The 13,902-nt window shown below is 37.0% G+C and overlaps 1 protein-coding gene and 1 long non-coding RNA gene across 4 annotated transcripts; both read left to right on the top strand.

Moving 5' to 3' along the window:
• The first annotated feature begins 5,116 nt into the window (after positions 1-5,116).
• On the top strand, positions 5,117-6,202 carry LOC126598554 (uncharacterized). Its single transcript, XR_007614880.1, has 2 exons — positions 5,117-5,184; positions 6,012-6,202. It is a non-coding gene; the product is annotated as an uncharacterized LOC126598554 (long non-coding RNA).
• Positions 6,203-10,469: 4,267 nt separating this feature from the next.
• On the top strand, positions 10,470-13,698 carry LOC126598762 (uncharacterized). 3 transcript variants are annotated; one of them, XR_007614959.1, is made up of 4 exons: positions 10,470-10,952; positions 12,097-12,142; positions 12,252-12,490; positions 13,610-13,698. XR_007614959.1 is itself a non-coding variant. In XM_050265119.1 (2 exons), exons 1-2 carry the CDS (start codon positions 10,597-10,599, stop codon positions 11,849-11,851), a joined length of 372 nt encoding a protein of 123 aa, XP_050121076.1. In that variant the 5' UTR covers positions 10,470-10,596; the 3' UTR covers positions 11,852-12,054. The 3 variants fall into 3 exon arrangements, 1 of the variants encoding a protein (XP_050121076.1); XR_007614958.1 differs by lacking the exon at positions 13,610-13,698 and having other exon boundaries at positions 10,472-10,952; positions 12,252-12,953; XM_050265119.1 differs by lacking the exons at positions 12,097-12,142; positions 12,252-12,490; positions 13,610-13,698 and adding an exon at positions 11,836-12,054.
• The last annotated feature ends 204 nt before the right edge of the window (positions 13,699-13,902 follow it).

The following is a 13,902-nucleotide window of genomic DNA, read 5'->3' as shown; positions in this document are numbered from 1 at the left end:
ATTGGAAACTGGGGAATTCATTACCCGGGTAAAGAAGCCAAACATAACATGGAGAGCCTACAACAAGGCAAGCAGACAGCAAAGCAAAAGAAAAACAACGGACAGCAGAGGGAGTTACAAGGAAGACGCCATAGCCAAGCTATCGCATCACCCCCTCCACTGCCCCTATTACATTACGGAAGACAGGGTAAACTGTCATTTTGAAGCACAAAAACTAACGAAGATGGGGGTCTATCGACCCAGGAAACATCGCACATCTCCGCACATCGCTGTGATGCCAACGAGTCCGCCACCATGTTGGTTGATCTTGGAATCTAAGACCAGCGACAGTCCTGGAAAGACCCCCTTAACCGTTTAGCTTTCACTAAGGAAGGGTAGGCCTCCCATCTGCCATTCTCAAACAAATCCAAATTATAGGAAGTTTCCCTAATGGCGCGTTTACGTAAGGGTAATCGGAATCAAGAAACGGAATTGAATTCCGATTACGGTATACTCCGGTGTTTACTAAATCTGGAGGAATCAAAATTTAGTGGGTCCCACACAAATTTTGGAATCCAATTCCAATATTTGGCTGATTTGGATTCCTAAGATAAAGGAGGTATTTGGATTCTGGATAGCTTGGGGAATCAGAATGCTAACTTTTTTCCCTTTATGCCCTCACCTACTTTCATTATTTCCAAGATTATCCTTTTAACCCTAGAGTATTATTTCCATTTTCACGCTACCATATCTAACGTTCTGGAACGGTTAGTTGATTAATTCAGTCGACCTAGAGTAAATTCAATCGATCTAAAGTAACTCTGTAAATACATGCAGAATCATTTTGTTACTCAATGCAGAATCAGTTTGTTACTTCATGCAGAATCAGTTTGTTACTCAATGCAGAATCAATTTGTTACTTCATGCAGAATCAGTTTGTTACTTCATGGAGAATCAGTTTGTTACTCAATGCAGAATCAGTTTGTTACTATTATATACTATATCAAATTTTATTAAAAAAAAGTATATAAAATATTTGATTTGGGACAAGGGCATTTTAGTAATCATACTGGTTTATATTCCGATTATGCTGAATTAGTAAACAGCTTTATGGAATTGTATTCCGATTCCAGACAGTTTTAGTAAACAATTTCAACAAGAATCTGATTCTGATTCCACCTCATTTCAATTCCTCCTCAATCAAATTCCTCCTCAATCCGATTCCTCTCAATTTGATTACGGATTAGTAAACGCGCCATAAGTGATTGTGATAGGGATTCCTTGATTGAGTTGTTCTTCAATTGGGAATATATTAAAAATAGGATTTAGTAATGAGCCTTATCTTTATCATGCCACGATCAGGGGAGCTTTGAGCATTAGTAATCCACTGCTTGAACTTCCAAAGCTTTGAGCAGCGCGTGGGAATATTTGTGTGCCCTACCCGTTCAATAAAGGCAATCTTGTCTTTCTTGAGTATAGATTTATTTCCCAATTTGATGTAGATCTTCCAATTTGTCTTAGAAGTAAAGTCTTCTAGGAAAAGGAAAACAATTGCCACCAAAGCTTATTTAAGCATGCCTTAAGCAGGGGGTTAAATAAATTTGAAGAAATTTTTTTTATCCCAACAAGAAATAGAGAAAGCCAGAGGAAATTTATTCTCCCTCCCTTAGCCTTCTTCTTTGCTTGCCCTTGCAAAGAGTTGATTATCGTTGTCATTGTTTTTCTTCCCTTTGCTGCATTAAGGTAGGAAATTTTTTTTTCCTTCTTCTTTTTCTTAGGTTGTGCTATCGCAAAACAGTAGTCGGGGTGGTGCTGCGTGTTGACTGGTAGAAGCCAAGAGCTCGGCTTGGCTTGAGCCAAGAGGAACGACAAATTGAGGTACGAAGCTGGGTGAGCTGCAAGGCTCAACCCCTTGGGCTTGGCGCGAGTCCCTGTTGCTGGTAAGTAAGTTGGCCTGCTTATTGAACCTTCAATTGAGAAAAAGTCAAGGGCTTTCTTTGATGCTTGTGGAAATTTTGTTGCTTCTAAAAGGGTCGTTATTGAGCTCTTTCTAGCATCTAGGTTCGGACATAGAGTGAAATATCCAACTATGGCTAAGTCTAGATTGGCTTCTGAAATGCTTGCCACTATGAGAAGTGAGGGGAAAGTTGATTCAGTTGCAAAGAGGCGCCAAAGCATGCTCTTTTTGTTGCTACCATGTCTGTATTGCCTTCTAAAAAGGAGGATGACACACCCCGACCTGAAATGTCCACTTGGACTACGAATCGAGTCATGATGGCCAACACCAGGAAGGTGACGAAGCCATAAAGTGTAGTGATGTGGAAAATGTGAGTAAATTTAAACCTAAAAATGCCTAAATGCAAGAGTGCACATGTGAGCGGAATGAACCCAATTCACACGTGATGCCAAAGCATAAGTAAAGTATATTAAAAGTAGGATAAGAATATACCATCGAAGGTAATCTCCTATTCCAACTTTTGCCAAGTATCCTCATCGACACAGAAACTCTGACACTAAAACCTAGAGGGGCGAAAAATAAGGGTGAGTAAACCTAAAAATAAAGCTTTGTAAAAACCTTTTCGAAAACGTAATAACCCTTCACCATAAAACAAGTATAGTTTCCAAAATATACGTACTACATACAGTATGAAAATACTTACCGTAGCCTGCAATATCTCAAGAATTCAATATGTCACAATATTTTGTAAATAAATATCTAACGTCCGGTAATCACATAATCTTGCATAAACAAACATAACATATCAAGTGCTTATCGGCATATGCTGACACTCGAGTTCATGCAGAGATATTCTTACATGAACAGGACTATGTGTAATAATGATTTTACGTTTTTCACATTGTTTATGATTTATTTACGATTTATTGAAATTTTACGTTTACAAAAGATTTACGAACCATGGCCTTTTACGCTTTACGATATATGATGGATTCACGAATATGATTTTATGTTTTCACATGATTGATTTATTATGGTTTATGAGATGATGCTTTGAGCTTTGAGCTCCGATGATTTGATACGAGAAAGGTGATTTAAGTTTTCGGTGCTTACTTAGTGGGTAATCATACAACACATACACGCAACATAAGTATGCATTTGTCTATGGCCATATGACACATTTGATGAGTAGTGAGATATTTATGACATACTCCCAGCTTCATTGACGAAACCAGTGTCGGACAGCTTTACTAGCCATGACTAGTGTCAGTGTGTTATGTAGTTATATATTTCTTTTATAGTGTAACACAGTGTCGTACAGCTTCACCTTCGAGTGATGGTTATGCCTTCGGGTGACTATGATACCCCTAGTTGAGTACTTTATTATTTCAATTTACAAAGATTTTATGGTTTTGCCTTCGGGCGACCATGTTACCATTATTGAGCACTGCTTTATACATACACGTTTTACAAAGGTTTTTATGGCATGCTAGGGTTTTTTCAAAAAACCTATTATGTAGTATTATATATGTGTTTTCAAAACAATGGGTTAGTATGTTCAAAAGAAAAATTGTTTTACTTAGTTTGTTATTATAAACTTTGCGGGCTGCAGACCGTAATATTGATAACTTATTTGTTAGATTCGTTAAGCAAGTAAGAAATTCCCGAGGGTATCAAAATACCATTTTGCACCTCAATGTGAGAATGTGCCTAGATCGTCCGATTTACACCTTTAAAAATTAATAAAATCGCAAAAATAGAGACGCGTTGTTACAAAGGAAACTGCTCAAGTGTGATTTCTCAGCTGTTGTAAATGGAGCAATTGAGGATGAAACTTCTATGATCAGAGATGCTGAAGATGAGGTGTCGAATGAGCAAACTGTTAAGTGCAAGGTGGCTGCTAAATACGGGATGGCCATTGGAGAGCCATAAATATCCAAGATGATAATGAGTAGTCTACTTTGTTTAGCTTGTGTTGGATTTTGGTGTTATTCATGAAAGTTTATCATCTTGCTAGAAATTTAAGAAATTGTTTTAATCGCTTTAGCCCCATCTTTGGAACTTCGCTTTGTCTTGCGAAACTTTTAGCCATAGCACCAGCAGTTAGGCATACTGGTTTTGGTCAAGCAAACGAGTCCACATAGCCACTATGGACGTGAGTCTTGGCTTCTTGGGGCATCGAGCTGCTAATGTCACAGCCCGTCCCGAGATTCTATTTATCGAGGTTGTGAAATGACGAAAGTACCATTGACAGTTACTAAGGTATGTGTATGGCATGTTTTGAATAATGTATATTTTCCTAAGTTTTGGAAAATTTAAGTTGGATTAAAGGATGTATGTATATTTGTGTGGTTAGGGAATTAAGAGTGACTTGTTTTTGGGTGGACCACACACACACACGCACGGGACAAACCTTTCCTTCCCCGTGCCCTCTCTCTCTTCCCTCGTAGCTCACACTCTCTCTCTCTATCCCTTCGAATTGTACGGACCAAAGCACAAAACCCTCGAATCACCACGAATCGACGCCAATAAGGTGAGATTCTTCATCCTTTTAACCTCCTGATTTGAATGGTGTTACTTTTAGAATTGGAAACCTTAGAAATCTCGTCGAACCCGTGACCCATTTTGAAATCACTGTTCATGCACACGTGAATTGTTGAATTTCAGGGAATTCTAAGCTTACAGTGAGCTTAGTGAGGTCCTAAGGAAGCTCGGAGTGCTTAGTTTGAAGGTTTTGGACGTCGGGATCGTTGAGTTCGAAGTTGGCCAGTTTTCTTGGAATTTCTCCGGTGAGATTTCGTAGTTTTTAGAGCCTTAAACTAGTACATCGTGATTCTACATGCTTAGGGCTTCATTTTGATATAAAATGTGTGAAAAATGGTTGAGAAATGACGGAGAACAAGGAGATTGAAAAATCTCCAGTTTTCCGGTGATCGGAAAAACCAGTCCAGCGACTGGAGGAAGAAGATGACGCACATGGAGCGCGTAGGTCTGTGCCCCTCCCGACGCGTGGGGGCGTGTGCGGCCTCGAAATTTTTTTCTAAAAATACCTCGACGTCCGTGACGTTGAGTAGGTCACTGTGGTATATTAATATACCCAAATTGAGCATCGTATGAGAAGTTATTACGAATTGTCGGTTATGTGCTTTAATTAACATTTTTATAGTTGTTTCGCATATAGGTGATACCTATCCCGAGGACGAGCGCATCCAGGGACGTCACGAGGGTTACGACCCTTCGACTTACCAGTGAATAGGCAGTTATTTTCTGTTATTACCTATATACTACTGAAATTCCCAGAAATTGAATTTAAAAGAAAGTATGTTTTAAGATGCCATGCATGCATATTATGAATTATATGAATTGATAATTGATGCATATATACGTGTGAATTGGTGCTATGGACGCACATGTGAGTATCAGGTGAGTTTTACATAGTCATGTGAATCATTGATGATGTGAATTGTGTTGAGAGCTTATAACCTGCACCCCTGGTGTTAGTGCTTATATTATTCACCCGCACCGCACGCTCACCTTGGATCCAAGTAGGTGCATGTCGTACAGACCATGAGAGGGTTCAGACATGCTAGTCGTACATATCACTAGAGGTGGTTCCGACTGGTAGGTGACCTTAGATTATGTGCACAGATGATTGATGAGAGAAGCACTAGAGCGTATTATTACACCATTCTTGTTGTACAGACTACTTCAGGTAATTCCGACTTATGTGCAGAGTAGTGCCGTACAGGTCACCGTGGTGACTCCGGTTGGTTTGGATATTGAGCTATGGAATTAACCGTACAGGACCAACTGCAGGGTCTCTGGTTGATTCATTATGTCATCTGTTATATTGATGTGTTCTTAATCTGTTATTGACATTTATGGCATGGCATATTTTATGGGTTTTGATAAAAATTGGTGATTTGAGATATTTGAAGAAGTATATGCATATTATGTTATTTTCTAGGAAAGTATACAGGTTTTACAGCGAGGGGTTAGAAATGTTTTTAATGAAATGATTTTCGAAAAACTTTGGTTTTACTGACCCACTCAATTTTGTTTTGTGCCCCTCCAGGTTCTAGTTAACAGAGTTGGTGGCCCACGAGGATTCCCACGACGTACTGATAGACTACATAAATGTAGGACTCACCTGCGGGTGTTGTAATTTAGTTATGGTCCTACTTGACTGCACCTAGTACTTATGCTCTGAATTTGTGTGTTTCACACTTAAACTTACTTTAGCATGCTAGTTGGATATTATTGCTAGTAGTTGGTTTTTTTATTCCTTCGTATTTCTCTTATCTTTTGCTTCCGCATCGCACTTTTGGTTACGTCACGCTCACGTGACGGCTAGCACGCCTTGATTCTAGGATCGGGGTGTGTTAGCTAAGCTTGTTGTGAGCTGTTGACCTTTGACCATGTGATGCTTAGCTGGTCTTTGAATCTTCGATATTTTGAGTTGTGTGGCCTACATCACAACATGATAAAGAAAACCCTAATTCAAGTCAAATTAGGATATCTTAAGGATTAGGCAACGTAATCACAATCCTAGGAGGATTGAATATCTTATTCTAGATTCCATCCTATATAGTCTCCCGATTTAATTGAGACTACTTTCCCTACAAGGAATCTCAAGATGTCTATAAATACTCTAGCCTAGGTATTTATCTCGCGAAGTCTTTTATGATCCAATGATCTATATCAATCAATTAGAACCGAAGATACATCTCTCTTACATTATCTCTACGCCTAACAAAGGCTCATCTTGCATGTGTGACGCCGTCTATGCATAGATACGTCCAGGAAGAACTCATCTCCTGAACGCCTTGTCATAGGCTATTCGTCAAGGTTCGTTCACGATGTATTAGACATTACACCATTCTTCCTTACAATTCACACGCGACTTGATTCTCCTTGCCAAATATATGTAGGTCGATCTGGATTCAACCACACACCCTAATCAACCTCATTTTCCCCTCGCTGGAGGGCAATTCCAATTGGATTTCCCCTCCGTCCGCGGATATGCATGAATTTGGTTCTAACACCACCTATGGTATGGGTCATGGACTATTTGCCCTGCTCATGACATGTAATATGGGCTGTCTAGGCCACCGTTAATACTTTTTGCTATCGGGCCATACCTTGGTTTAATGGTTGCACGGTACAAACTATCCGGAGTCTCTTCTTGGGTGTTTGCTGAATGTGCTCTCTTACCAACAGGGACCTTCAGAACTACTAGTTGGAAAGACTGCAAAGAATGGCATGCATAATTAAAGACTGCCTAGTATGCTCTATAGCCTCCCCTCCCAACTGCTTGCTAGGATTTTTCCTATAAATAGCCAAGTCAAACAGATTGGCTTCTGGTTCTCTTTTCCTCTATACTACTTTTTTGAGTTAGGCATTGAAGACCCTTAGGCGGGTACCTTGGTCTTTTTTCAACGTGTTTGTCAAATATGCTAATGGTGTTTGTTCTCTTGTAGGTGAAATTCATCAAATAAATTGTGTACAAAATTTGTATCCACACATATGAACCAATATCAACATTTAACGTACTTCATCTTAAATTTTCTTAGCACTGAGATTTGAATTGGAGAATATATTATTCATTATTCATAGTAGAGGGACTTGTGTTCTACAATTAATTATTCAATACAATTTGATGAATTGACGTTGCCATAAGAGAACGAACTACACAAGTCTAAACTTAATCCAATAATTCAATATAAATTTTGTGAGTGAATAAAATGACATAATGAATGTGGCCATAGGTTGATTACAAGTGAGAATATTTTAGACATGAATCATGAGTGCAAAGAGAATTATTAATTTGCTAAGAAAATGATATACAATAACAGTGTGTTTGAAGATGTTTTTAAATTGACTGAAAGCGTTCTTAATGTATATGTTTTTCAAGGTTCTAAAAAACGCTAGGCGCTAGTTGGCGACGGGCTGGCGCCTAGTGCCTAGGCGGCCTAGGTGGATTTAGGTAAATTTTTTGTACATCTTGTAAATAAGTGCATATTGACACTTACAAAAAATTATACTTGTATGAAATCCATGGATAAGATAATAAAAGAATGATAAAATGCAAAAACAAGGTTCTAAAAGACGCTAGGCGCTAGTCGGGCAGTGGGCTGGGGCCCAGCGCCTAGGCGGGGGCCTGGGCAAACAAGGCGGATTTGAGTAAATTATTTTATATTATTAATATTTTGGTGAATTTGATAATATGAGATGAAAGTTTAAAGGATTATAAGTTTGTAGTACTTACGAAATATTTTCTAAGATTATAAATATATAGTGAACTTAAAAGAAAAGTCAAAATATGTACTGTAAATTTGTAGTTTGTTGAAAGCACTTTTTAAGTGAGATAATATGCAACATAAAAGGGAGGTGGGGTGCACCACATGAAAATTTAATATATGTTTATGTCAGTTGCATTTCCCAATTCCATTGGAATCAATTTAAAAAATAATTAAACAAAAAGGTTGGGTGGTCTTATGTCTTGTCCATCACGTGGGTGTGAATGGGAAGAGAGAGAAACTCATTTCTCTTTCTTCTTCCTCTCGTCTTCTTCGATGGAAATGAGTTTGAAATGCAGAACCAGAACCCAGAAAGAGAACCAGTTGCTGAGCAAAAAATATCTGGAACGCCTAAACCACCACCTAGGGCACCCAGTTGCCTGCCTGGGTAGCCTCGGTGCCCACCTAATCTCTTTGCCGATTTTTCTTCCGACTATGGGTTAATCGTGGCAGGTGGCCACCATGGAGTGCCTAGGCACCACCTAGGCCGATTTTTAGAACACTGATGCTTTTGGAACTAATTCTTAGTAAAAATGCAAGTGAATCTTGAAAAAAAATACTTAAAGTATTTCCTGGAAAAAACATCAGTTTGTGTTTCTTCTAAAATGCACTTCAGATGCTTTTAGAACTCAAAAACATATTCACTAAACGGTCTTTCAATCATTTTCAATGCACTTTCAAACATGCTCTAAGACTTACTCCAACATTTGGAGTAAAACTCAAATTTTAAGTTCTAAACATATGCCAACTTGCTCCAACTCTTGGGCCAAATATGAGTTTTAACCCAAAACTCATTTTGGGGCAAATTTAGCCCATAATTTCACCCTGGGTTAATGGGCTAGCTCACCATATATGTGTACTTTTAGTTTTATATTTATAAATTTATTGAATTCAATGGCTAAAATCTATTATAATTAAATCTGACGATAAAAAAAGATCTAATGATCCAATTTTAAATCCAACGGATAAAATATTAAAATATATATATATATATATATATATATATATATATATATATATATATATCTTCCAAGTGTTTCATATTATTTCATAGTATTCCATGAAACTCATGGTGTTGGTTTAGCAATTTTTCAATATCTATCAAAATTTAAATATTTTTTTTGTTAAAATGTTCATACAATTAAATTAGGATAGTTTACATAAATTTTTTTTTGAAATAAAAAGTTACTTTATCATGCCCTGGACCCGGAGTCGATGGGACCACACGCTCGGTGTGCGAGTAAAAGTAAAACTAAAACTAAAAACATAAAACAATAACTTCTCTTAAACAAGTAACTATTATAAAATCCTTACAGAGTGTACAAAAATAAGAAAACTCTTAAATCCCTTGTCTAACCCAAACTCAGCTCGTCTAGCACCTGTCTTGTCAAATAACTCATCTGTAAAATAAAAACGTGAGGGGTGAGCAACAACCACCGTCGGTCAGTGAGTAGAATATGTAATATGCCAATCAAGCGATGTCATTTTAGTCACTATAGAAAATACAATAATAGTATCAAATCATCATGCACGTAGTGCCATATCACATCATCCGTTTACGTGTTCATTATATTTTTCATAAATAGTAACTCACCACGTGACTCCTATTGGCCATTCTACCCTAATGTCCCCGTGTGCAGTTTACATTTATTCCTCGGATTAATGCAACACTAAAGTTGTCATGCTCCATGAACAATTCCAAATATCCACATATCACTATAATAATAATTCCAAAAGTATTTCCACAAATCTAACATGCTTGACTTGAAATAGAGATATTTGAAATTAAGTATAATTATGAACATGCTTTTGCATACTTCTTTATAGTATAGATGATGTATGACTTTATACTATGAAGATGTTTTTGAGATATATATGTATCTATGTTTGGAAAGTCTACGTTCAATGGTTTTGTGCGTATCTAGTGGTTACATATTGACCTTCGGGTTGGGTGTTGTGGGAGCCTTTGGGCAATGATACTTACACTACTAGAATTATGCTTATAGGACACCATTTTTTGCACAGCATTTGCAATTGGTGGCCATAGATATAAAGCACTCGCTCTTACTATTTTTTGGTGTCTTTAGAGTGGGATGCCGCTGATATCGGTGACCTTCAAAATTGAGACACCAATGATTGGTGTTTGTTAAATAACTTTATTTCTTAAAATTACTATTCTTCTACATTTTTATTTTATTATTTATTTTGTAGGCACTGAAGCGGTGCTGTTTATTTGTTTTTTTTTTATACCCACCGAAATGAGTGAGAAAAGCCATGGAGTGAGTTCATATTATAAGAATTTCTTGTGGTTTTAAAGGTGGATGAAACTAAAATGGTTATCCTCTCTTTCCCCTTTCACAAATGTCTCTCCTCTCTCTCCCATCCACTCTCTCTCCTCTTTCCCCTTCACTCTCTCTACTTCCCGCATCCTTTCTCTCCCTTTTTCTTACAGGCAAACAAACCGTCAAATTATACCTTCATAATCCTCTTCCCATCCTCTTTCTGATCCTCAAGTTAGTGTCTACAAATTCATGGCCAAATTTCTTCAATTTCAAATCTAAGAAACGTATGATTTTGTTCGGGTTTTATGTGTTTTTCAAGTATGGGAGCGGCGTACTTGATGGCCAAGAGCGGATTAGCAGTGGCGTCGATGAGTGTGATGAGGTTGAAGCTGGTGATGAAGTCGATCGTGCCGGTGGTTATGATGGGATTGTTGGGTATTTTCTCATTTTCAAACTCAATTTTAACTGTTTTAATTTTTAGTTTTTAATGTTTGATAGTTTTGGTCCTTGCACATCATTGAAAATATGTTTCGATATCATATCTCTTGGAAATAATTTGACCTTACTCTTGTATTCTTGGCATCTGCTAAAGCTGATGACGTCAAAAGCATAGAGAATAGGTTACCACTAGTTACTGAAAGCTTAGATTTCAGAGGTCTTTATTTATTCGATGATGGGTTTCGCCATGTTTTATTGTTTGGTAGAGTCCTTCCACACTTTTATTAGATGCTGCTTCACACTTAGTTGATTAGATTCAAAATGCTTGTGCTCTAAGATTATCCCCGCTGACCTCTCTTTTACAAAACATTTAAGCCGATTAGATGCCTTATCTGTAGAATGGTTGGGCATTATTTACCTTGAAAAGAAAAAAAAAAGAGTAACAAAGCATTATTTTGAATTCAGCCTTAGTAGCATCCCCTGCTCTAGAATCAAGGATTTTTGGATGATTTGGTACTTCATCATCACATGATGGATTAACCAAAGGAGATGTAATGTAGTCATATAATCTTGAGTCGTTGTCATCTTCATGTTAGGAAGAAACACACGTAAATGTTTTGTATGTGAAATATTTTTTTCTTTTTACTTGTTAGCAGTTTCCCTACTCTTTTGGAAAGGATTTTGCCTTATTCTTGCTAAGGGTGTTGATATCATATCTCTTCAATTGTTTCTTAATTTAAGTTTTTTTTTTTAATGGGTGAAACATCTAACGATTAGAATGATGAGAATTGAATCTTTAAGTAGAGTATATGAAACATGGTCTTAGAGAAAATTGTAGTAAATTCAAATTCATTATTATTATTTTCCTTTGTTTTCACAGGTTCCTGACCTTATGATTAGCCTCTCTTCTCATAAATTGATTTATCTTCAATTTAATAAATTGTGATGCTTTAATTAGAGATTGTTTTGGCTGAACAATTTTTGTGTGCTTGCTATAAAAACTGTATCAATTGGCAGTTGTGGCATTTCAACACATCTATCTGTATCTAATGATTGCCCACTTGAAAGGATGATTATACGTTGAAATCATTGCATTGTTTTTTCTTGAATTTATAATGTTGATTTCTTGTTTGAGTTTCAGCATGTGATTTACCTATCAAGTAGAGAAACCGTGGTGCACCTCATTGGTAAGGAATTTTGACTTCGTAGAATTAAGACCTACTAAATACAAAGTTATTCGTTTAATTCGGTCTCGGTTGTAGTTTGGTGTTGTGAACTCTTTTTGTACATTTGCAGGTGGAATGAAGGTGGACGTTGACAGAGATGAGTCTTCACATATGCTGTCATGCTTGCTTCAGATGTTTGCTCTTGGTCTATTTTCAATATATTGTTCTTAGTTCATTGTGTTTTATTTTTACCATGTTTTGTAAAAGATATATTTGGTTAAGTAAGCTTCATTGCATGACGAACTTAGGTCTGATGCCTGCAGCCTGTAGTGGGAGGATGGAATTCTGAAGAAGGCTTAGTTGTAACTTGTAAGTTATGTAGGATTTGTTGTGAATAGCTGGAATTCAGTAAGTGAAAAGTTAACTATGATAATTTTTGTGAATTTTACTTTATGTATATACTAGAAATGCCATAGGGAAGGCATAGAACCAATTGGGTGGATTTTGTTAGTTATCAGTTTACTGTTGGTGGATGTGCATAGGTACATAGGTGTTATAAAATGTAACGTCATCACCCTTGGGTACTTGGTTGTGTTGGACAACATCGTTGAATGCAATATGCTTTCTTATGTAGCACAAACCTTGTTATTGATAAATCTATTGGATATAAAGTGTGGTTGGTTGGAAATGTGAATCCTTTTGCAAATTTAAATTTCTTGTGAATTTTATATTAAGAAGCTGAGTTTTAATATAGTACAGAGCTATTACTAAAATGCATGTATTACATTTTGAACCTACTGGCCATTTGGAATGTTGTAGATTCACGCCAACTTTGGTGCCTATATCTTAAAAGCCATTGATCCTAATATAGACACGTAGGATTGGTGTGTGTATGAGTATGAAAGGCACCAAGGTTAGTCTCAAATCTAGCCACTAATAAGAGGGACAATGAGATATTTTGAATTTTAGAAATAATTATAAAATATAAAAATGTTGTACTGTTCACATACACACCAATGCAATATTGGTAGCCATTGTTACAATAGAGTCCTCTACATAGGACATGTTCTCTAGTTTAGTGGTTGCTTGGTGGCCATTGAGGTTTGCCACCAATATGAGTGTCCACACTTGACAATAGACACCAATAAAAATGGTGGCTTTTAGCCAAATTTCTAGTAGTGTTATATTGACCTTCGGGTTGGGTGTTGTAGGAGCCTACGGGCAATTGATACTTGTGAAGGAAGTTTTTAAAGGAAGAGTTCTATATGCCTTCGGGCAATATTGATACCACTAGTTAGTACACTATATATGATATTTGTTTTATGAAAGGTTTCATGGCATGCTAGGGTTTTCGGCAAATCTATCGCATATTTTGCTATTAGTTTTTATAAAAACTTTGGGGGTTAGTACGTTGTTGAATAACTATGTTGTACTACTTATATATATATATAAACTTGGTCCACTCATGTTTGTTTTGTGCCCCCTCAGGATTTAGATTCGAGGCGTACGATCTCGGCGTCAAGGCACTTTCGCATCGGCATCTTCGAGTCCTCTCAGTGTAGGACCCACTCCTTTGTTCATTCAATTTTATATCATTTCTTTTCTAGTGTATAAAATTAGTTGTATGCTTTGAACACGTTCCTCATTTGCATATTAATTATATTTAAATTTATAAGTCTTAATAATTTCTTGTTCTCATGCATTCTAATATGGCTTCGTCACCTTCGGGTGTCAGCCAACACGTGCCTACCTTGGTGTTTGGGAGAATATCAGGGTCGAAC

This window comes from Malus sylvestris, chromosome 14, assembly GCF_916048215.2.
Source record: "Malus sylvestris chromosome 14, drMalSylv7.2, whole genome shotgun sequence".
Classification (NCBI taxonomy): Eukaryota; Viridiplantae; Streptophyta; class Magnoliopsida; order Rosales; family Rosaceae; genus Malus; species Malus sylvestris.
Note: the sequence above shows the minus strand (reverse complement) of the source record. Positions and strands in the feature narration are given on the sequence as shown.

Coding starts and splice junctions, on each gene's coding strand:
- LOC126598762 (XM_050265119.1), top strand. CDS start 10,597: ATGTCTCTCCTCTCTCTCCCATCCACTCTCTCTCCTCTTTCCCCTTCA.